This window comes from Bos indicus x Bos taurus, chromosome 23, assembly GCF_003369695.1.
Source record: "Bos indicus x Bos taurus breed Angus x Brahman F1 hybrid chromosome 23, Bos_hybrid_MaternalHap_v2.0, whole genome shotgun sequence".
Classification (NCBI taxonomy): domain Eukaryota; kingdom Metazoa; phylum Chordata; class Mammalia; order Artiodactyla; family Bovidae; genus Bos; species Bos indicus x Bos taurus.
Window position 1 is genome coordinate 33,075,516 of NC_040098.1, and position 27,696 is coordinate 33,103,211.

Genomic DNA, 27,696 nt, shown 5'->3' on the forward strand with positions numbered 1-27,696 from the left:
TTAAGGAACTTTGGGATGGGGTGAGTATGTTTTGTATATGGCATGAACATGGATCTTCTGGGACTAGAGAGTGAATTGTTCTAAGACTGCCCACAAGATTCTGGCCCCATACACATCCCTTCAGTTATTTAAGCAAATGCCAAGGAAGGTGCTGCTTTGAAGGGACGTTGCAGATCTAAGCATGGTCCATAATCAGCTGATCTTAAATCTAGGTAGGACTGATCTAATCACAGGAGCTTTTTAAATCTGGATCTAGAAGTCAGAGAGCAGCTAGAGATTCAAAGCACGAGAAGCATTTAACAGAAGAGATTCTTCCTCGCTGGTTTTGGGGATACAGGGGGCCGTGTGACAAGCAGCATAATGCACAACATCTTAAAACTGAGAGTAACTCTTAGCTGACAGTCAGCAGGGAAATAGCAACAGAAGTACAACAACCACAGAAAACTGAACTCTTCCAATAGTTCCTTCCAGAGAACCTCCACCTGAGAACTCATCTTGCCTGATCACTTGATTTTAACCTTTGAGACCAGGAGTGAAAAATCCAACCACATCATGCTAAAACTTATGATCTGCAGAACTGTGAATCTTTTATTAAAAGGGTGCCATTTTAAGTCATTAAGTTTGTGAAAATTGTTTAACACAGCAATAGAAATAAATACACTTCATAAAGCATATCTACAAAGAACCTCCAACAAACATTATCCAAAATGTAAAAACATTAGAATTACTCTGTGTAAATCAGGAACAATGGCATAAAACCAGAACTGCTTGATACAATCAGTAATATACTCGTGGTTCTGATGCAATGATACCATGAAGTTAAAGACAGAAGGATAGGAAAAGAGATAAAATCATAATTTGCACATTCCGTACATAAAAAACCTCTCCAAATTAGGAGATGAATTTTTAGAAACAAGATTAACTTTTGGCTAGCTACATGGATATAACATCTCCCTGACTGACCAGTGGCTAAGACTCCGAGCTTCCACTGCCTGGGGTGCAGGTTCAATCCCTGATGGGGAAACTAACCCCCTGCTGCATGGTGTGGCCAAAAAATTATTTCTTTATACTATGCTATGCTATGCTAAGTCACTTCAGTTGTGTCCGACTCTGTGCGACCCCATAGACGGCAGCCCACCAGGCTCCTCCGTCCCCGGGATTCTCCAGGCAAGAACACTGGAGTGGGCTGCCATTTCCTTCTCCAATGCTAACCACAGACAATTTAAAACCTCTGCTGGGTTGTAATAACGGAGGTTCCATCCTCTTTTCTTTCAGGCTTGCCAACAAATGTGCTTTTGGATCTATGCCAATCTGATATGTGATCACAGTTTCTCTACACAATTTTTTTTGATGTATGTGGCCGGGGCATTATTCTGCCTACTACACATCCTTTTTTTGTGTGTGTGTCTTTTTAAATTTTTATCTGCACCGCAGGGCATGTGGGATGTTAGTTTCACACAGGAGAAATGGAACCCACAACCCCTGTGGTGCAGGCACTGAGTCTTAACCACTGGACAACCTGGGAAGTCCAAAAATGTCCACATCCTTGCCAACACTCATTTCTTACCTTTTTTGATAAAAGTCATTTTCAAAGGTGTAAGATGCTATCCCATTATAGTTTTGATTTGCATTTTCCTAATGATGAGTAATGCTGAACATCTTTCCATGTACCTCTTAACTACATGCATGTCTTCTTTGGAAAAATGTCTCTTCAGTTCTGCCCATTTCTTAATCAGATTTTTTTGTTTTTGCTTTTTAAAAATTTTTCCTGTTAAATTGTGTGAGTTCTTTTCACTCTGCTCAATGTTATGTGGCAGGCTGGATGGGAAGAGAGTTTGAGGAAGAGTTGATACATGTATTTGTATGGCTGAGTCCTTTTGCCGTCCCCCTGAAACTGTCACACTGTTTGTTAATTGGCTACATCTCAATACAGAATAAAAACAAAATTGAGTTCTTTTTATATTTTGCAGTCTAACCCCTTTCAGATAAATGATTTGCAAATGTCTTCTCCCATTCAGTAGGTTGCCCTTTCATTTTGTTTATAATTTCCTTTGCTGTCCAGAAGACTTTTAGTTTGATACAGTGCCCTTTGTTCATTTTTGCTTTCTCTGCTTTTGCTTTTGGTGTCTTATTAAAAGATCATTGCCAAGACCTATGTCAGGGAATTTACCATCTGTATGTTCTAGATATTTTATGGTTTCATGTCTTGAGTTCAAATTTTAATCCATTTTTACTTAATTTTTGTATATGGTATAAGAGAGTGGTCCAGTTTCATTCTTTCACATGTGATTGTCCAGTTTTCCCAACACCACTATTGAATACTTTAATATTTATTGAAGTATAATTATATAAAATAAAATATGGATCTTAAGTGTATATTTAGATGTGCTTTGAGAAATGTATAAACTTACAAACAAGACTCATAGAACATTACATTAGTTTAAAGTCCCATGATGCCCCTTTGCCCTCCTTACCAAGAGGGAATTGTTATTTAATATCTAGCCACATAAATTAATTTTGCCTATTTTTAAAATTCATAGAAATAGCATGCATAAAAATGGTATTCACTCTTTGGTGTCTAGCTTCTTTAGCTGAGCAAATGTTTGTTGAGATTCATCCAGATTGTTGAGTGTATCAGTGTTTCCTTCCTTTGTATTTCTGAGTAATATCCATTGTATTAATATACTACAGTATGTTCATCCATTCCAAAGATCCAGCTATTTTAAATAAAGCTGCCATAAACAATTCAGTACAAGCCTTTTGTAGATATGTATTTTTATTTCTCTTGAGAAAGGCCATTTGTTGAAAAGACTAGTATCTTCCATTGAATTGCATTAGTGCATTTATTCAAAAACATATGATCATATATATTCCTCTCTTTCTGGACTCCCTATTTTCTCCTATAGATGAATTTGTTTGGTCTCACACTAACACTGCATTGATTACTGTAGCTTGAAGCTAGCTCAAATACATTACTTTTTAAAAAATTTATTTATTTTAATTGGAAGCCAATTACATTACACAGTACTTTTTTTTAAATGCAACTTTCTTCTGCAATGTGCACATATGAGTTTCTCAATCAGACTAGTCATGTAAGTTTTGAGAATAAAGTAGTTTGCTTGAGGGAAGGTCTTGTTGGTTATTCAGGGGACTTATTTCCAAGAGTAACTCAGGGTGTTTTTAAAAATGGTCCCTTTAAAATAAACATTAGGAAGGGCCACTTATTAGGAAGGGCCACTAGGAAATTTGGGCCCCTAATGTTAAAATATGTTTTTTTCCTCAGCTGTGTTAACGATGGATATTTTCTCTTGTACATTCCAGTTCCATATTTTTGTTCCGTTCGTTATGGAATCGCTGTCTTCCTGCTCCTCTGTAATGTTATAATAATGTCACAGCGTGTGTGTCTGAGCCTCACAATGATAGCCATGGTGAACAGCACGGAGCCACATGGTTTGTCCAACACCTCCACAAAGGAGCTCCAGGATAACATAAAGGTATATCAAAAATATTACACACAGTCATAAGTTTAAAATCCTATCTTGCTAACTAATTTGTGTAGAGATTGAATGTTATCATAATTGATATGATAGTAATTATTCAAAAAAGAAACTCAAGTCTTGATCTACCTCATCAGCAGTAACCTAAATGAAGATGTCCCATGACTAAAGTATGTCTCAGTATTTGTAAAGGGCAAGAGAAGTTTGGACAAGAGAAAAAAGGAAAACATCTTAAATAAGAAATAGAAATCAACACATTTTCTTTCTTATTTATGTTTTTAACTTACAGTATATTTACATGTTTTGTTAATTTCACCTACAGAAGGTAATGGGTTGATAACTATCAGAAAATGTAGTACAAAAGAAATGGAAATAGGAAAAACTATTTTTTCACTATAATTTTTTATGTCCCTTTTTTAATACACAAGCAAATAAAATATTTCCTTATTTTCACCCCTATTTACATTAAGAGTAATGCTCTATATGTAATGTACTGTACCCTGATTTTTTTTTAACATAAGCATCAGAACCAGGTCTCAGATTTGACACATATGTAGGAATTCCTACAGGGAATTTAAAATAACTGTAATCAATATGTCAGGGGTCTAATGGGAAAAGAATACAACACCAGAGAGGTAATGTCAATAGAGAGGTGGATATTATTAGAATAAAAAAGAAATAGTAGAAATCATGGCAATTATAACAGGTATAAAGAATGCCTTGATGGGCTCATATGTAGTATCAACACAGGTGAGGAAAGAATCAGTGAACTTGAATACACAAACTTCCCAAGCTAAAATGAAATAGATTAAAAAATAAAAAACTAAGCAGAACATCCCAGAACTGTGGACAATACCAAAAGGTGTAACACGTGCTTGATTAGAATATCAGAAAGAGTAGGAAAAATGGAAAGAAGAAATATTTGAAAAATTAATGGCTGAGAACTTTTTGAAGTTAATGGCACATACCAAACCATAAATTCAGAACACTAAACAGGATAAATACTAAAAAGAAAATTAATCAAGAACAACAAGAATTACCACCCAGACATACATATTTAAATTGCAGAAAACCAAGACAAAAAGAATATCTCAAATAAATCTGGAGGAAAAAGACTACAGAAGAACAAGGATAAAAATTACAGAAGATTTCTTATCAGACACCACTCCAACATAAAGAAAGAAGTGAAATCTCTAAAGTACTGAAAGAAAAAAAAAACCTGCCAAACTAAAATTCTATATCCTATGAAGTTACACATTTAAGAATTTAAGAAGTTGTATACTTTATGACAAAGATTAAATACACAGTTTATTGTGTCAACTGTACTTCAAAAAATTTGTCAAAAAATCAATTTTATTCAAATTTTTTTAATTCTTGGTATTCCATTGCCTTGGTTTAAATATCAAGAACCCCATTTTCTAGAGAAATGGCTACTCACAAAAGCTGTATTTTATTTCCTTCACTGTAGTAAAAGAAGGGGCAGCTCAAACTGTGAAGCTTGAAACTTTTCTTTGGCACATTCACCATACCCCTCCCCTTCTCCTCCCCGCCAGGAATCTGCTGCTGTAATCCAGGAGAATTGACCTTCTTCAAATAAGAGTCATAGAAAAGGAATTCAGTTTTCTCCTCTACAAAGGTACTAGATGAAGAAATCGAATAGATAATTATTCTCAAATATGAAAACTCACCAGATTATTTTCCCAAAGCAGACCTAAATTGTAAACTGAAATTACAAATGAACCTGAAAACTAGCAAAGTAACTATAACTAGGAAAGGACATTATAGTGTAGCACATTTAGGTACTCAAAGCCGAGATGTCCCGGTGATAGAAGTCTCTGCTCAGATAGCGGATGAACGGGAAAAAAAAAAAAAAGAAATTGACAGAACTCAGAAAACTGGTACGATAATACTAGACAGAACATTTTAGAAAAGAAAGCAAATAACAAGGAAAACAAGAGAGAACAGAAACCAAAGAGAACGCAATCCGGGACACTGAGTATAGAAAAGAAAAGGAAGGAAGATGAGAAAGTGTTACACATAAATGAGAAATATCCTCTGTCTTCCCTTTGCCAAAACAGCCAAAAAATATATATATAATTATTTTATTTTGTTTAAAATTTACCAATCTGATAGAAATTCTGTGATAACTTTAAAATTTATTAATGAATGTATACATTTTATATTTCTGTGATCTATATTTATTGGTCATTACCATTTTTTTCTCTTACAAGTTATCTATTGATACCCTTAGTGCATTTTACCTACTGGGATATTATCTATTTTTTCATTTATATGACTCATACAGATGTATATATATTTATTCCTAAGATTTATATAGGTTAATTTATTTATATACAGAGTACTTTAATGATAACTAGTTAATGGATTGAATATGGAAATACTCAGGCTTTATTCTTCTGGTGTGGGGAATTTCATCTGAGGCGAGTGGTTTGCATTCAACTACGGTGCCCACTTTTCTTCTTTTTCTACACTCCACTATAAAGAGTGATGGCTTTATGCCATGAAAAAAACAACCCAATATTCTGAATAATCTGCACAGGGAGAGTCGAGCAAATGTGTGCTGAATCACCTGATATGGGGAAAGGTGAATACTGATTTCCTTGGGAAAATACCTGTCGTTTAGAAAAATATGGCAGAGCATCTTGTTCCATCCTCTGAGTAACCTCCCACCAATGAAAAAGATCTGGAGCTTCCATGACCACTTGGCTACTATATAGAGGCCCCTCACTATTAGTTTTCAATATACTCAGAGTGATGTTTCTACCAAATCTCTCATGGAAGTCCTTTCTATCAGACAAGACATCACTATCTACAGCTATAGGATGACAGGGATTTGAGAAAGGGAGACAGGATGAAGGGCGCAAGATAACAGTGAAAAGAGAACAAACAGGCAGGCTCCTATCTAGTTGCTTATTTCATAGTCAACCAAGAGTTCCATTTAGAACATTCATTCTTTATCTAAAATAAACTAATTATGCAAGTGCATAGACAGTTTAGAGAAAGGGACTATCTTAGACATTTCCAAAGAAGTTTTCATCTTGTCCTCACATACTAAAATTAAAATTTCTTCCTGTGCAGTGAGTCCAAAAATACTGCAACCTCCTCATAGTCCAAACTGTAAGTTCAATATTAAAAATTTCTTATGTCAGATTTAATAAAGCAACAAAACTATGCAAGACCCCCTAGCCAAAACCAGCAAAGGAATCCACTCCCGAGACAGACAACAAAACATGCCGCATCAGAGCCAAGTGAAAGAAGAGGAATGGCCTTTTTTCCTTTATTATCCCATTCAATTATTCCCATAGTTCAGCATGAGAACTTCTCTTCATGATTTGATATTCTCTCTATTGCTACTTTGCTCTCTGGGATCAGTGTGTGTGTTGTTAGGGGGATATGTTGTTTTGTGAACAAGGTTAACTGAATAGAGAAAAAGGATGAGAAGGGGCAAGTGGAAATTAATAACTGCAGTAAATGTAGTACTACATGGTATTCTACAGAGGAGTTTGCATGTATTATTAATATTTAAGAAATAAGTATTAGAGATGTTGAAGGTGAACCTGTAGAAATGTTCTGGACTCACCTCCTCTTACAGACACACCAAATATACAGATACCTATGGAAGGTTTTCCTCTGGGAAAAAAATCAAAAGATGAATACTCCTACACATCAGGAGAACAAGAAAATGCCCATAACCAAGAGGAAATGCTGAGACACAATCTCACTGCAAACCCCTGGCAAGGTGACCCAGCAAGACATCCCCCTCAGGAGTGAAGAGTCTGAACCCCGCATTGGGCATCATCCCTGCGCCTAAGAGATAAGCCACCCAAAGGTCTAGCTCTGAAAGCCAACAGGGCTCACAAACACAAGTCCCACAAGGGTAAAGGGAACTGAGAAATGGTTCTTAAATGGCTTGCCCATGGACTCACCTACCCCTTGACACAGCACGGAATCAGGTGTTTGAAAAGCACCAAGATATTCTATGAAGGAGGTTTATTTGCTTACCATAAACTGTTGACTTGAGGCACAAGCATCTAGTTTAATACACATCCAGGGTCTTCTGGGGTTCTTTCCCTTTGGGGACAGAAGCCAGTGAATGCCATCCTCGTGTTCTCTCTTTGCTGTACTCCAGAGAGCCGATATCTCCCAAAGGGGCAGCATTTACATTCACCTGGCAATCTTGTTCTGGTGCTCCATTTTTTTTTTCCTTTTCCTTTTTAGCAGCTGCAGCCTTGATCTCCTGGCTCTGGTGGCCAGCAGGGCTTGACAAAAGTAGTATCTATTTGTGATAAAAATTCTCAGCAAGTGAGTATAAAGGGAACATACTTCAGCATAGTACAGACCAGCAATGTAACAAGGCCACAGATAACATCATACCTAATGGTGAAAATCTGAAAGCTTTTCTTCCAATGTCAGGAAAAAAACAGTGATGCCCACTCCCACCACTTTTATTCAGCATAGTATTAGAAGCTTTCACTGGAGCAATTAGGCAAGGTAGAAAAGGAGGGGCATCCAAACTGTAAAGGAAGAAGAAACATTGTCACTATTTGCAGATGACATGATATTATAATAGAAAATTCTAAAGACTTCACTAAGGAAACTGTTCGGGCTAATAAATGAATTTGGTAAACTTGTGAGATACAAAATCAATATACAAAAATCTTTTGTGTTTCTATGCACAAATAAAAAACTGGTAGAGATAAAATTAAAACAATTGCATCAAAAAGAATAAAATAGCAGGAATGCATTTAATCAAGAAGGTGAAATACCTACGCACTAAAAACTACATGATGCTGATGAAAGAAACCGAAGAAGATACAAGTAAGTGGATAAATATTTTGTGCTCATAGATTGGAAGAATTCATATTGTCAAAAAGTCTACAGATTAGATGTAATCTTTATCAAAAGTCCAATTACATTTTTTACAGAAGTAGAACACACAGTGCAATTTGTATGGACCCAAAATAGCCAAAGCAATAATAAGAAAGAAAAACAAAGTTAGAGGCGTCAAGCCCTCTGATTTCAAACTATATCCCAAAAATAATCAAGGAAAATTATAAACACAGACACGTTGATCAATGAAGCAGAGTAGGTAGCCCAGAAATAAACCCATTCATAAGGTGGGCAATTAATCTATGACAGAGGAGCCAAGAATTTACAATGATGAATGGACAATCTCTTCAATGAATGGTGTTGGAAAAACTAGATCCCTATCTTAGACACAAAAATTAACTCAAAATGAATCCAAATTGGAACATAAAACCTAGAACCATGAAACTAAAAGAAAATATAAGTGAAAAACTCATTGATTTTTTGGATTTGACGTCAAAGTCAATGGCAACAAAAGCAGAAGTAAACAAGTGAGACTACATCAAACGAAAAGCTTCTGCTCGGCAAAGGGACCCATCAACAAAATTAAAGGGCAACCTGCTGAATGGGAGACAGTATTTGCAAACCATGTATCTGGTCAGGGATGAATATCCAAGATATATGAAGAACTCATCTAACTCTATGGCAAAAAAAAAAAAAAAAATCCAATCAAAAATGAGCAGAGGATATAAATAGACATTTTTCTGAGAAAAATGTCCAGTTTGTCAACAGGCACAAGAGAATGAGCTCAATATTATCATGGAAATGTAATTCAAACCCGTATCACCTCACACCTGTCAGAATGGATATTATCAAAAAGATAAGAAATATTGTATTGGCTAAGATGTAGAAAGACGAGAACACTAGTGCACTGGTGGTGTAATGTAAATTACTACAGTTGCCATGGAAAACAGTATGTATGAAGGTTCTTCAAAAAAATAACCATAAGATACAGCAATTCTACTTCTGGGTATTTATCCAAAGAAAAAGAAAACACTAACTTGAAAAAATATCTACATCCCATGTTCATTGCAGCATTATTTACAATATCCTAAGTATTCATTAATGAATGAATAGATAATGTAAATGTGGTACTGATATTTAATAGAATATTACTTGGACATAAAAAGTATGAAATCTTGCCATTTGCTGCAACATGAATGGATCTTGAGGGCCTTGTGCTAAGTGAAATAAATCAGAGACAACTACTGTATAATTTCAATTATATGTGAAATCTAAACAAAACCGAGCTCCTGGACACAGAGAATAGGTTGGTGGTTGCTAGTAGCACGGGGCTGGGGAGGCTGGGCAAAATGGGTAAAAGGAGTTAAAAAGTGCAAACATCCAGCTGTAAAATAAGTTCTGAGGGTATAGCATATGGCATGGTGACTACAGTTAAAAGCACTATCTTGTATAGTTGAAAGTTGCTAAGAGAATAGGTCTTAAAAGTTTTCATCACAACTAGAACTAGAACCATATGTTGTCATGGATGTTAACTAGACTTTGGTGATCATTTCTCAATACGTGCAAATATCCAATCATGTTGTACACCTGAAACTAATATGCCAATTGCATCTATATTTAAAAAAAAAACAAAAACAAGTTTTAAATGTCTATGCTGTGCAGGTAGGGCAAGAATAGATGATGCCCTTTATAGCAAGAACTTCCTTATAGTTCAGGATGCCAATGATAAAACGTAATTACACACAGAAAGTGATGTTATTAGGAATAAGTAAGTCATGTAACAGAGGAGATTAGGCAGAGGGCAGATATTTTACATGAGGTAAGCTGGAAGACAGAACGACCAGTTTTCCCACATTCCTGAACATTAGAGAAAATCATTTGCAGAGTGGCTAGACCCGTCTCCTTTTTTCTTTCAGAACCCTGTGTATAACTGGAGCACTGAAATCCAGGGGATCATGTTAAGTTCCATCTTCTATGGTGTACTCATCAGCCAAATTCCTGCAGGATATTTATCTGGAATATACTCTTTAAAGAAAATGATTGGTTTTGCATTACTTCTCAGCTCTCTATTTACCCTGCTCCTCCCACTGGCAGCTGAATTTGGAGAAATTTTGGTCATTATATGCCGAGTAATCAAGGGACTGTTCCAGGTATAAAGATAATGCAAAATAGAATATTACTCAGCCATAAAAAAGAATGAATTTGATTCAGTTCTAGTGAGGTGGATGAACCTAGAATCTGTTATACAAAGTGAAGTCAGAAAGAGAAAAACAAATATCATATATTAACACATATATATGGAATCTAGAAAATGGCATTGAGAAACTTATTTGCAGGGAAGAGATGGAGACACAGATGTAGAGAATGGCCTTGTGGACCCAGTGGGAGAAGGCAAGAGTGGGATGAATGGAGAAAGTAGCACTACATGAATGAAATGAAAATGAATCTAAATGAAAAATAGATAGCTGGTGTAAAGTTGCTGTATAACACAAGGAGCCCAGCCTGGTGTTCTGTGATGACCTAAAGGGGTAGAATGAGTAGGGGAGATGCAGGCTCAAGAGGGAGGGGATATACATATAATTATGGCTGATTCACATTCTTGTACAGCAGAAACCAATACAACATTGTAAAGCGATTTTCCTCCAATTAAAAAAATAAAAGGATAATGCAAAAACTAGAGTTTAAATTCACAGAACATGTCAGAGATCAAATGTTCTAATCATTCTTTCAGGGGATAACATTAACAACTCAGCAAGTAATATGGATCAAGTGGGCTCCTCCCTTGGAACTAGGCCGACTTACTGCTCTGAGTTTGTCAGGTAATAACTTAGGGCCTAGAATGCCTAGTCCTATTGTCATCTCATTGTAGCATGTTCTGCCCTAGAACATAAGAAATATGTGTGTTTCGAACTGTCAAGGGCTTTGGAAACCATCCACACTTTAAATATGTGGAAACTGTCTAGGACAGAGAAAAGGTTTCCTTATCTCTAACAACAGCAAAAAGAGAAGAAAGCAAATATTTCATTATTTTCTTGTGTTTGATATTATATGAATATTTCACTAGAAGTTGTTCACTGCCACCATGAAGCTACATTATCTCCGTTTCCAGATGCCTGCATTAATTAGGGATGTTCTTTGTGCCTTCTGATTAGGACTCCTACTAGGACCCTGTATTGTCCTGCTTATCACTGGATTCATCTGTGACTCCCTGGGATGGCCCATGGTCTTTTATATTTTTGGTGAGTCTCTTTCTATAAAAATCCAAGTCATTATTTAAAGGTCTATAAAACCTAAATGTAAATGCAAAATTTAATAATTTATATGAGGTTAACAATATTAAAAATAATAAATCACATTGAAGGAAAAAGAGCAGTCAACATTCATTAATTTCTTATTGCAAGTGAGACATCATGCTCAGAACTATACATGCATTATTGTACATAATTTCACAACTCTATAACATCGATGCTACAGAAACATATCCCTTACATAAACTCATGGGGAAAGGGATGATCAGAACAGGTCAAACATAATATGAGTATACTATGTATACTTAACATCCCAAGCATGATTTGGTACATCATCTTATGTGAAAGTGAAAGTTGCTCAGTCATGTCCGAATCTTTGAGACTGCATGGACTATACAGTCTCCAGGCCAGAATACTGGAGTGTAGCTATTCCCTTCACCAGGGGATCTTCCCAACCCAGGGATCAAGCCCAGGTCTTCCACACTGCAGGCAGATTCTTTACCAGCTGAAACACCAGAGAAGCCCAAGAATACTGGAGTGGATAACCTATCCCTTCTCCAGGGGATCTTCCGGACCCAGGATTCGAACTGGGGTCTCCTGCATTGCAGGTGGATTCTTTACCAGCTGAGCTACCAGGGAAGCCCTATCATCTCATAATCAAACATATTCGTTTCTAGAGTTACACATGAAATTCTCAACAAATTGGAATAAATGAAAAACTACAAAGGACTGGGGTTTCCAGATAAGTTAGAAAATCACTTTCAAATCTTGATTTTAAATTTGTCAGTAAGGGACTGTGGATGAGTGCTTTTATGTTCGTTTGATAGACAAATAACAATATAGAGGCTTAATGCAGAGGGATCTATTTATGAAGCAATTATTTAAAATGGTATAAAGATGTGGCAGAATCACAGGATTAGAGAAGTGATCTGGTGCTAGCAAAAAAGAAGCTAATACCATCCCCAGGTCCAAAGGGGCAAGCAAGGGAGTAGTTGAGGGGAATCCACTAGGAGAGAGTCCTGTAGAGATATCTACATTGACAGGACCTGTGACTTTTCATAAAAGGGAGTATATATAGACTGAGGCAATGCTGCGGAAAGTGATAACTAGGGAAAGAGACACCCTAATCTCATTCAAGTTTCTCCTTCTAATCTTCTGCTTAGACTTTCTTCTGCCCAAATCTATCTGGAAAGCAGAGGACATGGGGGCCTGTTGATGTTCATTCAAGTCAGCCATCTGTGGCCAAAGCAGGGTGGAGAGTGGATCTACAGGGAGCCTCCGATACTCACAGGGAGCAAATGGCCAACCCATAATGTGAAACTATGTCTTCCATCCTCTCAGTTTCACTGCTCTTCATCACTGCCATTAGTCATCAAATATTTTTTTCTGTTCCTTGCTCTTATTCTCTTCCTGATATTCCCACTACACATATATTACACCATTGTAGTTGTACACAATTGTTGGATATTCATTTCTTTTTAGTGCTTTTATTCTATTTGCATTTCAGGTTTGGAAATCCATATGGACATTTCTTGAAGTTCAGTGATTTTTTTTCCTTCAACCATGTCTATCTATTAATGAGCCCATTAAAGGCATTCTTCATTTCTGTTACAGTGTTTTTAATTTAAAGCATTTTCTTTTGATTGTTAGAATTCGTCTCTCTACTTACATCACTACTTATTCTTATATGTTGTCTTTTTCACAGGCTTTTTAATCATGTGTTAAATTTTTGATCTCATAATTCCATACCTCTGCTAATATCTGAATCTAGTTTTGATGCTTGCTCTGTCTCTTCAAACTGTTTTTTTGTTTTCTTCTATGCTTCATGGTTTTCTTGTTGAAAGCTCAGCAAAATTCACTAAAATGAACTAAAATAAATAGGACTTTAGTATGAGGTTTTATGTTTTACTGGCTACAGGTTAATCTGGCTTACTGTGTGCTCTGTTTTAGAGGCTACAATTTCCTCTGGTATCTTTGTTTTTGTCTTTCCTGTAGTTTTTTTAGTTTCTCTACAGACTTCTTAAATAAGGTTTGGGACATGCAATTCTAGCTAGATTCCCACTAACATGCAAGGATTCTTCTGATATGGTGGTAAGGTGTGTATGTGGGGAGACAGTGTTCTGTGGTCTATGATTTGGTCTCAGGGTTTTGGTGAGCCTGTGCCCCTGAGCTTCACCAGTTCTTCTCAGTTTTGTTTTTTTCCCCCTCCTTAAGTGAGACAGGAAGAAGGGTCTGGAGTTGGGTGTTTCCCTTTCCTTAAGTTGGTGAGGCTCTGGTAAAATAATTTCCCCTTGAGTAGTTTTTGTGAAGAATAGAATGCTCTAGATGTAATTAAAAATGACTACTTTCCTCATCCTCTCCTAGAAGGATTAAGAGATTGTATTCTTATATTCACTGTGAGAATCTGGCAGGTCTTCTGGAAATAAAACTCACACAAGTGTGAGGGGTCTGCTTAAGCCTGGGCCCCTCCCACCCAGACCTTTCATCTCTCAAACTTGTCCACACTGAACCTACAGTAAATCATCAAATGCTAGGTTTTCCAACCTTACTACTGACTGGTTCCATTGGAGTTTTCTGTTTCTGGGCTTCTGTTCTGGGAACTTGTAATTCTCTGCATCTGTCTGTCTGTCTATCTAGAGATAGGAGGGCAGTGGTTTGCCCTGTGGCCTCAATTCTCTGCCAGATCAAAGAAGCACTGTTGTCTATAGTTTGTTTAACATTTGATGATGACTTCCAAACTCCTTATATGCCTCCCACATGTTAGAACTGTCCAAGCCTCGATGCCCATAAATCAAGCTGAAGTTCTTCAGTCCACATTTGACCTGAACAAGTACCATCAATCAACCCAACAATACCATTCTTTCCCTGGTGCCTGTACCTTTGACTCCACGCACTGAACCTCGGTGATCAGGCATTTTCTTCTCATCTCAGTTGCTGTGGTCCTGCTCTCCCTGCATTGGACTTCATCCTTCTGGCCATTTCCTCTCAATCTCTTTTGCAGAGACTTGCAGAGATTCTCCTCTTCTACTTGCCACTAACTGTTGTCTTTCTTCAAAGCTTTTATCCAGTCTCCTCCTCTAAGCTATTTTCCCTCTCTAGACAATATAATCCATGCTTAAGTGTCAGTTACCACTTACTAACCATGTGCCCCTGAGCAAGTAAGTAGACCTTTCTGAGCATCCATTTTCCCATTTTTAAAGAAAGCTAATAGCATCAAATGAATTTTCTAAGGATTGACTACAGTAATTTAGAGAAATATATTGTATTTCCTGTGTATTTATTAGGTGTTCATGTCTATTTACATTTTGCCTTGGGTTTGGGCACTCAGGTCACAGAATGAGGTGGAAATGGTATACTGTCAAACTATTCTTTTAATGTTGTCTTAAAGTGTGTTGCAGAAGTCTGAGATCCTACAATGGCTCCAGCTTTTCACATGGTCTGATCTCATTACCTCTCATCCTCATCCATTACCATCCTCACCTTGCTCCCTGTCCAGTGACACTGGCTTCATAACTCTGGGCCTTGGTACTTATTTCTCCCTCAGCCTGGAGTATCTGTGCCCACATCAATGTCCTCACTTTCCCTGAACATAGTGCTCCTTTGCTCCTCTCCCCACAACTCTATTCCCTAGCTCTGGTCACTGACATTTATTACCTTTTGCTTAATTACTATTCACTGTCTCTCTCATCCATCAGAAAATAAACTCTGTAAAGGCAGGGCACGTGTCTGCTTTATTCACTGCTGCATTCCCATGACCTAGAATGGTACATGGTACATAATGGCATTTAACCAGTATATTTGTCAAATGAATAAATGCATTTCTGGAAGCCTGACTACTAAGCAATATACATTCCCTATCCTAACAGAGGATTATTTATGATCAGATCCTTAGTATAAAAAAGTCAAAAGCAACAAATAATTTGGCAGACTCTTATGAGACTCGGACAATCCTGAAGGCCTAGGCTGCATCTTAGGAGTATGGGCTAAGGCCTACTTCTCAAAACCAGATGATTGTCAAGCCCATATGAGCCCAGTTACACCCTCCTCTCACAATAGAACACATTAAGAATCTGTAGAGATGATGCCCTAAGAGCAAGGAGGCCCAGCTATCCTACATGGAGAATAAAAGAGGCTAAGAAATCGGGACAGGCCAGAGGGTTTGCTACCATTTCTGTAAAATTCACTCTGTTTGGAGAGGCAGGTGTGGATACAAAGAAAATTATGAAAAATGTAAGCCTTGTTGCAAGGTTCCAAAAAGAAAGAGGAGGTCCAGGTTCTCAGACCAGTAATGAAAAATGCCAATTTGGAAAAGAAACTCACTACAGATAGAGCAATTTCAATTCTAATTTGTCCTGCTCTGATAGGTGCTTGTGGCTGTGCCTTAAGTGTTCTCTGGTTCATTCTGTTTTATGAGGACCCAAAGGACCACCCATTTATAAGCAACAGAGAGAAGGAATACATCACATCCGCTCTCACCCAGCAGGTAGAACCCGCATGCTCCACTTTGGTATCTCCCAGATTCTGTGCCAAATGAAATGTGTTCCAGCTTGACCTAATGTGCTAATGATTAATGGGTTCCCTTCCAGGTCAGCTCAAGTACACTCATCAAAGTGCCCATCAAAGCTATGCTGAAGTCTACTCCACTCTGGGTCATTTCCCTCTGTAATTTTGCTTTTTTCTGGTCAAATACCTTTCTGAGTATTTATATACCAATATATATTGACTACAAGCTTCATGTCGATGTAGAAGAGGTAAGTACACCTTTTCCTCTTCACTTTATGAAGGACTTTGTGCCCATGTCTTTTTCTCCCATGACTCTAGTCCTAGCTCTTGCCCATCCCTATATTATTTGGGCTTCCGAGGTGGTGCTAGTGGTAAAGAACCTGCCTGCTAATGCAGGAGACAGAGAGACATGGGTTCAATCCCTCGGTCAGGAAGATCCTCTGGAGGAGGGCGTGGCAACCCACTCCAGTATTCTTGCCTGGAGAATCCCATGGACAGAGGAGCCTGGCAGGCTATAGTCCATAGGGTCTCAAAGTCGGACATGACTGAAGCGACTTAACACTCATACTATTTAGCTGATGTTCTTTACCTAGAGACTTCATCATTTACAATTATTATGTTAACATTGCCCAGAACAAAAGGTGTAGATATCCTTTTTAGCACTCCCACAAAAATACACATCACCCAGGTTCTCACAGATTCCCTATCTCCCATTCCCTATAATAACAACCTCTGTGTATTCCTTAAAGCTCAATACCATTGTTCCCTGCAGGGATGGGGATCCTCCCCTGAAAGTCAATTGGCCAGAGTCTACCACCCATCACAGCTCATACCAATCCTCTCCACAGGGGAGAGGCAAAGAGTCCTGTGAACCCATGACTCATGTCTTGCTCTGAAAGGACTGGCATTCTCATTGCTTTTCTGACTTGAAAAAGTACAAATGCTTGAAACCTTCTGTTGCTTGATGCCATAATAACCAGGAAAGACTCCTTTAGAAATGGAGTCTGGGCTTGCCACTTTGAGACATTCTATAATGAATTTCCAACTACCCAGCCTAGGGACTAGCATGACAAAGGTCTTTTAAGCTCCATATGATTTAGTGTAATCTTCCATTAGACCATGGATTTGTTGCAAAGATTAACAGCAGCTGGTCCAGAATAAGCACCGTATACATGTCTTCCATTATCATTATTATTTGTTATTTTCCTCAGGGACAGCATTTCCCATTCCCAACTTAGTTTTCCTCTCTACCATCTAGAACTTTCAGGTCCCATGATAATACAATAGAAAACTAAGCAGATTGTGATGTCTGTTTCTGACCTCAAAACTATTTTTCTCTTTCTCTTGGGTAGTGTGAAATAATTCTGGGGTTGCATGTTGATTGTTTCCTGTGTGACAATACAAATTTTCAATACTGAATTTCAGTATAGGGATTATTCCATTTCTCATATTCACTCACAATAACATTTCCTCCTCAGAATGGGCTGCTGTCTTCCCTCCCCCATTTGTTTGCCTGGATTTTTGCTGTCCTAGCAGGTTATATGGCAGACATCTTCCAGACAAGGAATACTTTCAGTCTAGTCACCATCCGGAAACTCTTCACCTCGCTAGGTAAGAAATAGCCAAAACGTTCAAGTATTTTGGGGTATCCCCCATCTTTGGCATGCACCTGACTGTTGTCTGAATCATTCCGCAGGACTTCTCCTGCCTTCCCTCTTCAGCCTCTGCCTGCTTTACCTGAGTTCCAGCTACTATGCCACTATAATTTTCCTGATACTTGCTAATTCAACAGGAAGCTTTGCTATGGGCGGAATAATCATAAATGTCTTGGATATCGCTCCCAGGTAGGTTTTTAAAATCTCTTTCTTGTATCTAAGTTCATAAAGATGTTTTAAGATTTCAACTATTTTGGAATTGATGGTCAACAGGCCAGACGTTCTGAAGAAGCATCAATATAGGTCAGACTTAAAAAGTATATATTATCACTCCTCAACCAACAGTTAGTAATATTTATTTTGCAACTAAGGACACTGACGTTCAGATACTTGATTATCAGCCTAAGATCTCACCACTGGCTTGGATGTTACCTAGGATTTTAATCCAGATCCAGTTGGCAAAAAACTTTTCCTCTTTTTACTGTGCTATATACCCTTTTTAGATACAATAAGTGTGACTAATGGAAGCAGTTCTGTTGTTTGCACAACTCCAGGGGACACTGTCCAGGGCTGGCACTTTCTGGAGAACATAGATCCAATATGAACAGAATTCTCTGAAGTTTTATAAATCTGCGGCCTGGGATAGAGAGGAAAAAATCAACCAAGAATATTCTAATTTGTCACAATTCTGTAAAGAATCTTGTCCATCAGATCTATACTAGGTGAAGGCCAAAGTAACAAAGACATGTATGCATTTATTTATTTTTGAGACCCTCCTTGAAAATGCCTGAAAGTTTTCTGACTACTTGAAATTATATAAAGACATAAAAGGATTATTTGATACAGAATACACAATGCCAGTTGGGCTATATGCACTCTGAGAAACAGGTAAAATAAAAATGTATCTACAATTAGATTAAGAAAATTATAAATAGCTACCATTTTGGGGCCTTCCCTGTTGGCTCAGTAGTAAAGAATCTGCCTGCCAATGCAGGAGATGGGTGTTCAATCTCCAAGTCAGGAAGATCCTCTGGAGAAATGGCAATCCACTCCAATATTCTTAGCTAGGAAATCCCATGGACAGAGGAGCCGGGCGGGCTGCAAGTCCATGGGGTCGCAAAAGAGTTGGACATGACTTGGTGACTAATCAGCAAGAACAACCATTTATTATTTTTTATGTGACATGCCCCACTGTAAGATAATATTGTCCACAAAGTATGAGAAAAGAAACCAAAGACCAGGAAAATGAATGTATGTAAAGTTACATGATTAGTAATAAATAGAAGGAGGATTAGTACCTAGAATTACCTGCCTCCAGAGCTGCCTAGATGTAGTCAATGCCTCCCTAATGTTATTCACTAGTACCTGGTCAGTAGGATGGGAAATATCTTGGCCAGCAATGGCTTGGATATCACAGAACTTGACCTGCGTTGCATCATTCCAGTGGGTCCAAATTCCATGTTAGCCAGGTGATTTTGTAAGGTCACAGAAGATAGACTAATATACAATTTGGAAATATTATTAGCCTCTTAAGCTAGATCATCATTAATATTTAGGGCATATGTATTAATACATTATGTCACAAACATATTGACATAATACGTTGTGTCACAAACAATTCTTAAACTTTTTAATTAATGAGTTAAATGAAACTTATTCCTAATGTTCCTAGTCATATACCTCCCTTGCCTATTAAAAAGAGTTCCCTTAGAGGATAAATTACTAAATTGTCCTTTTAGGGGAATTTGATCTTTGCTAGAACTGAGAAATGGGCAAATTATTACATTTGTTTGAGTAGAACCCAGATGGCAAGAAAGAAGGTCTGTAAGGAAGAAGAGACACAGATGTGGTTCCATGAGAATATTGTTGGGGAAATAGAGTAAGATAGAGTGGACCTGGAAATGTAGTGACCATCTCTTTGGTGGGTAGCAAGAGTAGAAAAGCACAGAGGATTCTAAAGATGCTATGTGATGCATTAAGAAGGCACTGTCATCCCCTTGACATTCTTAAAGGGAGGCTCCAAAATGTTTTTTAATTGCTTTTAATTATTTTTGACTGATGGATGGGTCATGCACTGGAGTGGGTTGCCATACCATCCTTTGTCCTTTGGGGATCTTCCCAACCCAGGGATCAAACCCAGGTCTCCCACATTGCAGGCGAATTTCCCTCCATGTGAGACTAAAGTATAGTTTATGAAAGGTTGTTGTTGAATCACGCGAATACACCGGGATTCTTGGCCCCCGGAGGAGAAGAATTCAATCCGGGGCCAGAGACGAGGCTTGATCGCTCAGAGCTTTTGTGTAGTAAAGTTTTATTAAAGTATAAAGGAGATAGAGAAAGCTTCTGACATAGGCATCAGAAGGGGGCAGAAAGAGTACCCGCTTGCTAGTGTTGACAATGAAGTTATATACTCTCTAATGAATCCAAAGAATGTCTGGAGGTTGTAAAGACCTCATCAGACCTACTCCCATAATTTACATTTTAAGATAACACTGTCCTCAGGCAAGATACATCCTTGTAAAGACCAGGTCTACTCCCATAATTAACATTTTAAGATAACAGAAGGTTGAATCCAAAGACTGTCCTTAGGCAGGATACATCATTGGTATATAATCCTAAGGAATGTGGAGAAAGAAAAAAGGTTTGTCCTTTCTTCCTCCTTGAGAATTCCAGACCCCTCTCTCTTTGGGGACCCCTAGACTCCTTATCAACCTGCCTAGGAAATGACTCTCTCATTTAGACATCTGAATCTTGTTCTGGTTCTACTGAACCATTATTAAACCAAATGTAAAATCAATTAAATTGAAAGTCTGTTTCAACAGCTATTTATACTTCAAAATGCTTTTACCATGTGATGTTACAGCTGAAGAAGAAGCAATTTTAGAGCTAACTCCTGTCCAGGGCATCATCCAGCATTAAAACAATCTCAGGGCTTTCCTGATAGCTCAGCTGGTAAAGAATTTGCCTGCAATGAGGGAGACCTGGGTTTGATCCCTGGGTTGGGAAGATCCCCTGGAGGAGGGTATGGCAACCCACTCCAGTAGTCTTGCCCAGAGAATCCCCAAGGACAGAGGAGCCTGGCAGGCTATCCATGGGGTCACAAAGAGTTGGACATGACTGAGCAATTTTAGAGCTAATTTCTGTCCAGTGAATTGTCCAGCATTAAAACAATCTCAAGACTGTTTTCATTGCCCATATCAAATACCTACCATTTGAGGTTTGGATGGTATGAGGAATGGAGCATAAAAAGCTCTCACCTTGTCAATCTCAGGTTGGTGAACCACTCCATATTGTGGACGTGTAATGATTTTCAGAAGAACTGTCATGGCACTCAGGACTCTTGACACTGGGAACTGCTGAATCATAAAGCAAACTGAATTAAGATTAAATGACTGTAATCACTCAGAATACATTCTTTAATCACAGTGAAATTAGGGTTGCTATCAAAAGCAAACGGTAGATAACTCCCATTCTTTGAAATTAATGTTTAGGTCAAAGGAGAAATCACATTTGAAATTAGAAAATACTTTAAATTACAAAGATATGTGACATATCATTGATAAGCATGTGGGGTGCATTTAAAAATCATACCCAGAGAGAAATGTATAGCTTTAAACTTATATATTGACAGACAATTAAGTCTTAAAATCAGTAACTATGTTTGTGTCTCAAGTAGGTAAGGAAAAAAAATAGCAAATTAAACCCAAAGAAAGTAGAAGGAAAGAAATTATGAAGATGAGGACCAAAAAAACCCCCAAAATGATACGTAAAGCCAACAATATCAAAGTTGCTTCTTTTAAAATTAATAAAATAAGATCAAGAAAAAATTATCAATATAAGAAATGAAAAAGGGTTCGTTGTAGTTTTAGCCCATAATAAAGCAACAGAATATTGTAAACAATATTATATGTATTATAAATTATAATAAATATTATAAATATTTAAATATTATAAATTTTGCCTTTTTTGAAGGCAAAAGTGACAGAGGCTCCCAAAGGCAGAAGTGGCCCTAAACCCAGGGATTCTATTGCTAAAATAAAAAAGGAAGCAATGAATACTGGAGACAATTGGTCGTTTCTGCCCTATCTGTACCTGTGGCTGCTCATAACCATAAATGTTCTTCCTCACATATTAAAAGACACTCTCCAGCTCCCCTCAAAAAGAGACTACTCAAATTTCCACCCTGTGACTACATACACCTCCACAATCCAGGGACTCTAAGTCCACTTGCCAAGAATGTTTCATTAATCAAAAACAAAAGCCAGGGGTTCAAAGACAATCAAATACTATTGTAGTTCCAACCTTAAGAGGGATGGCCAGGGGTGCATTTCACGTGAAATTCTTGGACTGGAGCAAGAGGGACCAGAGCAAAAGCATACCCCAGGGACTCTAGGCCCAAATGTGACACTTCTTTGATCAGGAACCCATAAATAAATTATACACTCCCCACCCACCCCCCACCCCAATACTCAACATGTAAAGGTAGAGAAAGATTGGAATAGACCCAAGGAAGTAAAAGACAAAAAGCCCTCACTCTCACAAAGGGGAAGAATTGAAAGCATACAATCTTTGGTGGTGAAATGTGTTGGGCAGGAAAGTCACAGACTCCCTGTCCTGGAGTGAACTAGTTTCTTGTTCAGACAGATTCTGTTCTCCAAAAGGCACTTCCTTGTTCTTGATGACTGATAGATTTGACCCCTACTTTGTGTGTTACTCCCTGTGGCTCCCCCTGCTTTCTGCAGTGCTCATTTTCTGCTGAGGTTGGTTTTGGCACTCAGGATTGGCCAATCACAGTTGCTTATAAACAAGTTTCTGGTTTCCTTGCCTGAGTAATCATTGCTCCTTGCCTGGGAACAGTCACTGGGACCAGTAGTTCTGGGATGGTGAGAAGAGGCCAGGTGAACAGAACCCTTCAATTTTGTCTTAATCCCAAACCAGTTCCTATTACCAACACACATCACTTTTGGAATTTCTCATAGATTTCACAACTAGCTGGCTTTCACTCTTAGTATGCTTTCATTTTCTCAATATATTAATATTCTTTACTGTTTACAAGCTTTCTGACTCTGTAGTGCAACCAGAAAGTTACTTATATATCCATATACTTTTTCAGACATTTTAATGGAATTTGAATAGTGGGAATGGGAAATTTAGGAAGTCAACAGTTCTCTCTCTTAAACTCTCAATACATTATGGTTTTTTCCTGTAGCGTTTGTATTACTTTACATTTATGTATTGTCATTCATTTTTGTATAGATATTATGGATTTCTTAGAGGAATTACAAATGTAATTGGACTAACAGGAGGACTCATTGCTTCCACTGTGACTGGAATCATCCTTAGTGAGGTAAGGAACATCAAGACATGGGTAGTTACTTTTCAAATATTAACTGTACAGAAAAAGAAGGTAATGCGTATAAAAAATTGCAGAGGAGACATCATCTAGAGGTGAGGTATGAGATTCTGTGTCATATTAAACTTGGTCAAATCAGGCATTGCCTCCAAATTCACAGATGATACAATTTCTTTCTTGTAATATGTCAACTAATTATGCTGGTAACTTTAACTGTTGGTTATTGAAACAGAGGTGGACTTCTGTGCTTTTTAACAATTAATGTGTGCCTTGATCAAAATAGTTAGTTGACTTGGTCAGTGGTAATACAAGTAATAAGACATGGTTTTATCAGGAAAGGAATGAAAAATCAGGAACAAAGACAAGTTTAAATGACCAAACAAAACAATTCTATGAAGGCTGGCTTCTGTTTCCAAGAACAAAGTTACCTGAAATTCTCCTTTTAAAAATACTTAAAATGCCTTTTCTGGTGTTGAAGGAAGATAACTACTAGTCCAGAATTCTACAGTCCATCAAAAAAAAAAAAAAAAATCTGCCATAAAAAATGGAGTTTAAATGCATCCATTTTCAAAAAAAAAAAACAACAGAGAATTCATCAAAAGTAGGCTAGCACTGAGGAAAAAAAGCTAAAGGTAGTTTTTTTTAGGGAAAAATAAAATTATCCCAAATGGTAGATTAGAGATATGAAAAAGAAATGAGGCAACAGAGATGATAAATAAATGGGCAATTCTGAATGAACATTGTATAAATTGATAGTATCATGTAAAGAAACTCATTTCCCAGAGCTGGTTGCCTGAGGGCAAAATCACTGTAGTCACTCTGGTGATTCAGTTCAGTCGCTCAGTCATGTCCAACTCTTTGCGACCCCATGAATCGCAGCACGCCAGGCCTCCCTGTCCATCACCAACTCCCGGAATCCACCCAGACTCACGTCCATTCAGTCAGTGATGCCATCCAGCCATCTCATCCTCTGTCGTCCCCTTCTCCTCCTGCCCCCAATCCCTCCCAGCATCAGAGTCTTTTCCAATGAGTCAACTCTCCGCATGAGGTGGCCAAAGTACTGGAGTTTCAGCTTCAGCATCATTCCCTCCAAAGAAATCCCAGGGCTGATCTCCTTCAGAATGGACTGGTTGGATCTCCTTGCAGTCCAAGGGACTCTCAAGAGTCTTCTCCAACACCACAGTTCAAAAGCTTCAATTCTTCAGCGCTCAGCCTTCTTCACAGTCCAACTCTCACATCCATACATGACCACAGGAAAAACCATAGCCTTGACTAGACGGACCTTTGTTGGCAAAGTAATGTCTCTGCTCTTCAATATGCTATCTAGGTTGGTCATAACTTTCCTTCCAAGGAGTAAGCGTCTTTTAATTTCATGGCTGCAGTCATCATCTGCAGTGATTTTGGAGCCCCCAAAAATAAAGTCTGACACTGTTTCTCCATCTATTTCCCATAGATGGGATCGGATGCCATGATCTTCGTTTTCTGAATGTTGCGCTTTAAGCCAACTTTTTCACTCTCCACTTTCACTTTCATCAAGAGGCTTTTTAGTTCCTCTTCACTTTCTGCCTTAAGGATGGTGTCATCTGCATATCTGAGGTTATTGATATTTCTCCTGGCAATCTTGATTTCAGCTTGTGTTTCTTCCAGTCCAGCGTTTCTCATGATGTACTCTACATATAAGTTAAATAAGCAGGGTGACAATATACAGCCTTGACGTACTCCTTTTCCTATTTGGAACCAGTCTGTTGTTCCATGTCCAGTTCTAACTGTTGCTTCCTGACCTGCATACAAATTTCTCAAGAGGAAGATCAGGTGGTCTGGTATTCCCATCTCTTTCAGAATTTTCCAGTTTATTGTGATCCACACAGTCAAAGGCTTTGGCATAGTCAGTAAAGCAGAAATAGATGTCTTTCTGGAACTCTCTTGCTTTTTCCATGATCCAGCAGATGTTGGCAATTTGATCTCTGGTTCCCCTGCCTTTTCTAAAACCAGCTTGAACATCAGGAAGGTCACAGTTCACATATTGCTGAAGCCTGGCTTGGAGAATTTTGAGCATTACTTTACTAGTGTGTGAGATGAGTGCAATTGTGTGGTAGTTTGAGCATTCTTTGGCATTGCCTTTCTTTGGGATTGGAATGAAAACTGCCCTTTTCCAGTCCTGTGGCCACTGCTGAGTTTTCCAAATTTGCTGGCATATTGAGTGCAGCACTTTCACAGCATCATCTTTCAGGATTTGAAATAGCTCAACTGGAATTCCATCACCTCCACTAGCTTTGATCATAGTACTGCTTTCTAAGGCCCACTTGACTTCACATTCCAGGATGTCTGGCTCTAGGTGAGTGTCACACCATCGTGATTATCTGGGTCGTGAAGATCTTTTTTGTACAGTTCTTCTGTGTATTCTTGCCATCTCTTCTTAATATCTTCTGCTTCTGTTAGGTCCATACCATTTCTGTCCTTTTTCGAGCCCATCTTTGCATGAAATGTTCCCTTGGTATCTCTAATTTTCTTGAAAAGATCTCTAGTCTTTCCCATTCTGCTGTTTTCCTCTATTTCTTTGCATTGATCCCTGAGGAAGGCTTTCTTATCTCTTCTTGCTATTCTTTGGAACTCTGCATTCAGATGCTTATATCTTTCCTTTTCTCCTTTGCTTTTTGCTTCTCTTCTTTTCACAGCTATTTGTAAGGCCTCCCCAGACAGCCATTTTGCTTTTTTGCATTTCTTTTCCATGGGGATTGTCTTGATCCCTGTCTCCTGTACAATGTCACGAACCTCATTCCATAGTTCATCAGGCACTCTATCAGATCTAGGCCCTTAAATCTATTTCTCACTTCTACTGTATAATCATAAGGGATTTGATGTAGGTCATACCTGAATGGTCTAGTGGTTTTCCCTACTTTCTTCAATTTAAGTCTGAATTTGGCAATAAGGAGTTTATGATCTGAGCCACAGTCAGCTCCTGGTCTTGTTTTTGCTGACTGTATAGAGCTTCTGCATCTTTGGCTGCAAAGAATATAATCAATCTGATTTCGGTATTAACCATCTGGTTGATGTCCATGTATAGAGTCTTCTCTTGTGTTGTTGGAAGAGGGTGTTTGTTATGACCAGTGCATTTTCTTGGCAAAACGCTATTAGTCTTTGCCTTGCTTGGAAACCATTTCTCAACCATCACATTTACTCTGACTTTTCTTCTTAAGCCACAGATTATTTACCCAGTAACTATTAATAATAAGTTTATTATTTGTTAGCTCAGTTGGTAAAGAATCCACCTGCAATGAAGGAGACCCTGGTTTGATTCCTGGGTTGGGAAGATCTGCTGGAGAAGGGATAGGCTACCCACTCCAGTATTCTGGCCTAGAGAATTCCATGGACTGTATAGTCCATAGGGTCGCAAAGAGTTGGACACTACTGAGTGACTTTCACTTTACTATTTGCTAGATTGGTTTATCTTTGACCATGATTTATTGTACTGATACGATGACTGTTGTAACACCTGAATATACTTTCTCCGCCCCCCTGGATTCAAATGGCTGTACAGTCTTTGCCAACATAATTTGATGAATTCTGTGGTTCCAGAACCTAATAATATATATTCAAAGAAATTTAAGTGCCTTATCAAATTTTAACAATCATGTTAAAGGCATGCCTGACCTTGAAAAGGGCTTCCCTTGTCACTCCGCTGGTAAAGAATCCGCCTGCAATGCGGGAGACCTGGGTTCGATCACTGTGTTGGGAAGATCCCCTGGAGAAGGGAAAGGCTACCCATTCCAGTATTCTGGCCTAGAGAATTCCATGGATTGTATAGTCCATGGGGTAACAGAGTCGGACACGACTGAGGTCACTTTCACTTTGACCTTGAAAAAAAAATGTAAGGGAAAATTTCAGAGACTGAAAATGAAGGAAGGGCTTGATTCCAGAGAGGTAAATGACCAGCAAAGCCACTGGCTGCCTTGGGGAAATTGCCCATGCTGGGTGATCTATAGCTTCAGTTATTATAGACAAACAGAGCACAAGCAGTAATACCCCCAAAACCACTCACAAAGAAGAGCCAAAGTGAAAATGCTGACATAAAACTGTAATCACTAGGGACTATAAACTGATACCACTACTACCATGTATCTACAAGCTGAGAAATAGCAGTTTACAGGAAAATCCTCCAAATGCTCCTTATCCCACAATTTTGGCAGCCCCCCACCATCATGTGTTAGGATTTATGGTATCAGAAAGGCTGAAAACATCACTATAACCATGGAGACTCCATGGTCAGAGAGCTGGCCTCAATAAAAAAGAACTCTTAAAGACCAGGGTGTGTTTTCTCTTCCTGAGCATGTAGCCCATTCAGCCAGTTCAGCCTTTCAATGAACTCATTTGGACCTTCTGAGCTGACTTTCCCAAAAGGTGGCAAGAAACATGACTCCAGAACTGACTGAAGTTGTCTCTGCCCAGTAAGGAAACTTGTTTGTCTCAGCTTCAGCTACAAAGGGAGAGGGAAATCTGAATAAAGACTCCTGTGAACATTTGAAACAATAAACCATTCACAAGGATTTGAGACCCTAATTCAAACTCTGTTGGGTCCTAATGCCATAAGC

The 27,696-nt window shown here is 38.3% G+C and overlaps 1 protein-coding gene across 19 annotated transcripts in view; it reads left to right on the forward strand.

The window, feature by feature from the left end:
- SLC17A1 (solute carrier family 17 member 1) overlaps nucleotides 1-27,696 on the forward strand; it is a 237,188-nt gene that overhangs the window by 5,118 nt on the left and 204,374 nt on the right. For 17 of the 19 annotated variants that reach the window (XR_003507972.1, XR_003507976.1, XR_003507974.1 and 14 more), the window contains 9 exons: nucleotides 3,322-3,494; nucleotides 10,265-10,498; nucleotides 11,080-11,167; nucleotides 11,501-11,587; nucleotides 15,961-16,079; nucleotides 16,183-16,347; nucleotides 17,578-17,710; nucleotides 17,796-17,943; nucleotides 23,011-23,101. Coding sequence is in view for 9 of the 19 variants with exons in the window: in XM_027524076.1 (XP_027379877.1) it covers nucleotides 3,322-3,494; nucleotides 10,265-10,498; nucleotides 11,080-11,167; nucleotides 11,501-11,587; nucleotides 15,961-16,079; nucleotides 16,183-16,347; nucleotides 17,578-17,710; nucleotides 17,796-17,943; nucleotides 23,011-23,101 (1,238 nt within the window). In the remaining 10 variants the exon portion in view is untranslated. Of the gene's footprint in view, nucleotides 1-3,321; nucleotides 3,495-5,050; nucleotides 5,134-10,264; nucleotides 10,499-11,079; nucleotides 11,168-11,500; nucleotides 11,588-15,960; nucleotides 16,080-16,182; nucleotides 16,348-17,577; nucleotides 17,711-17,795; nucleotides 17,944-23,010; nucleotides 23,102-27,696 lie in introns of those variants that run through there. The other 2 variants (XM_027524082.1, XM_027524081.1) reach the window with 2 other exon arrangements.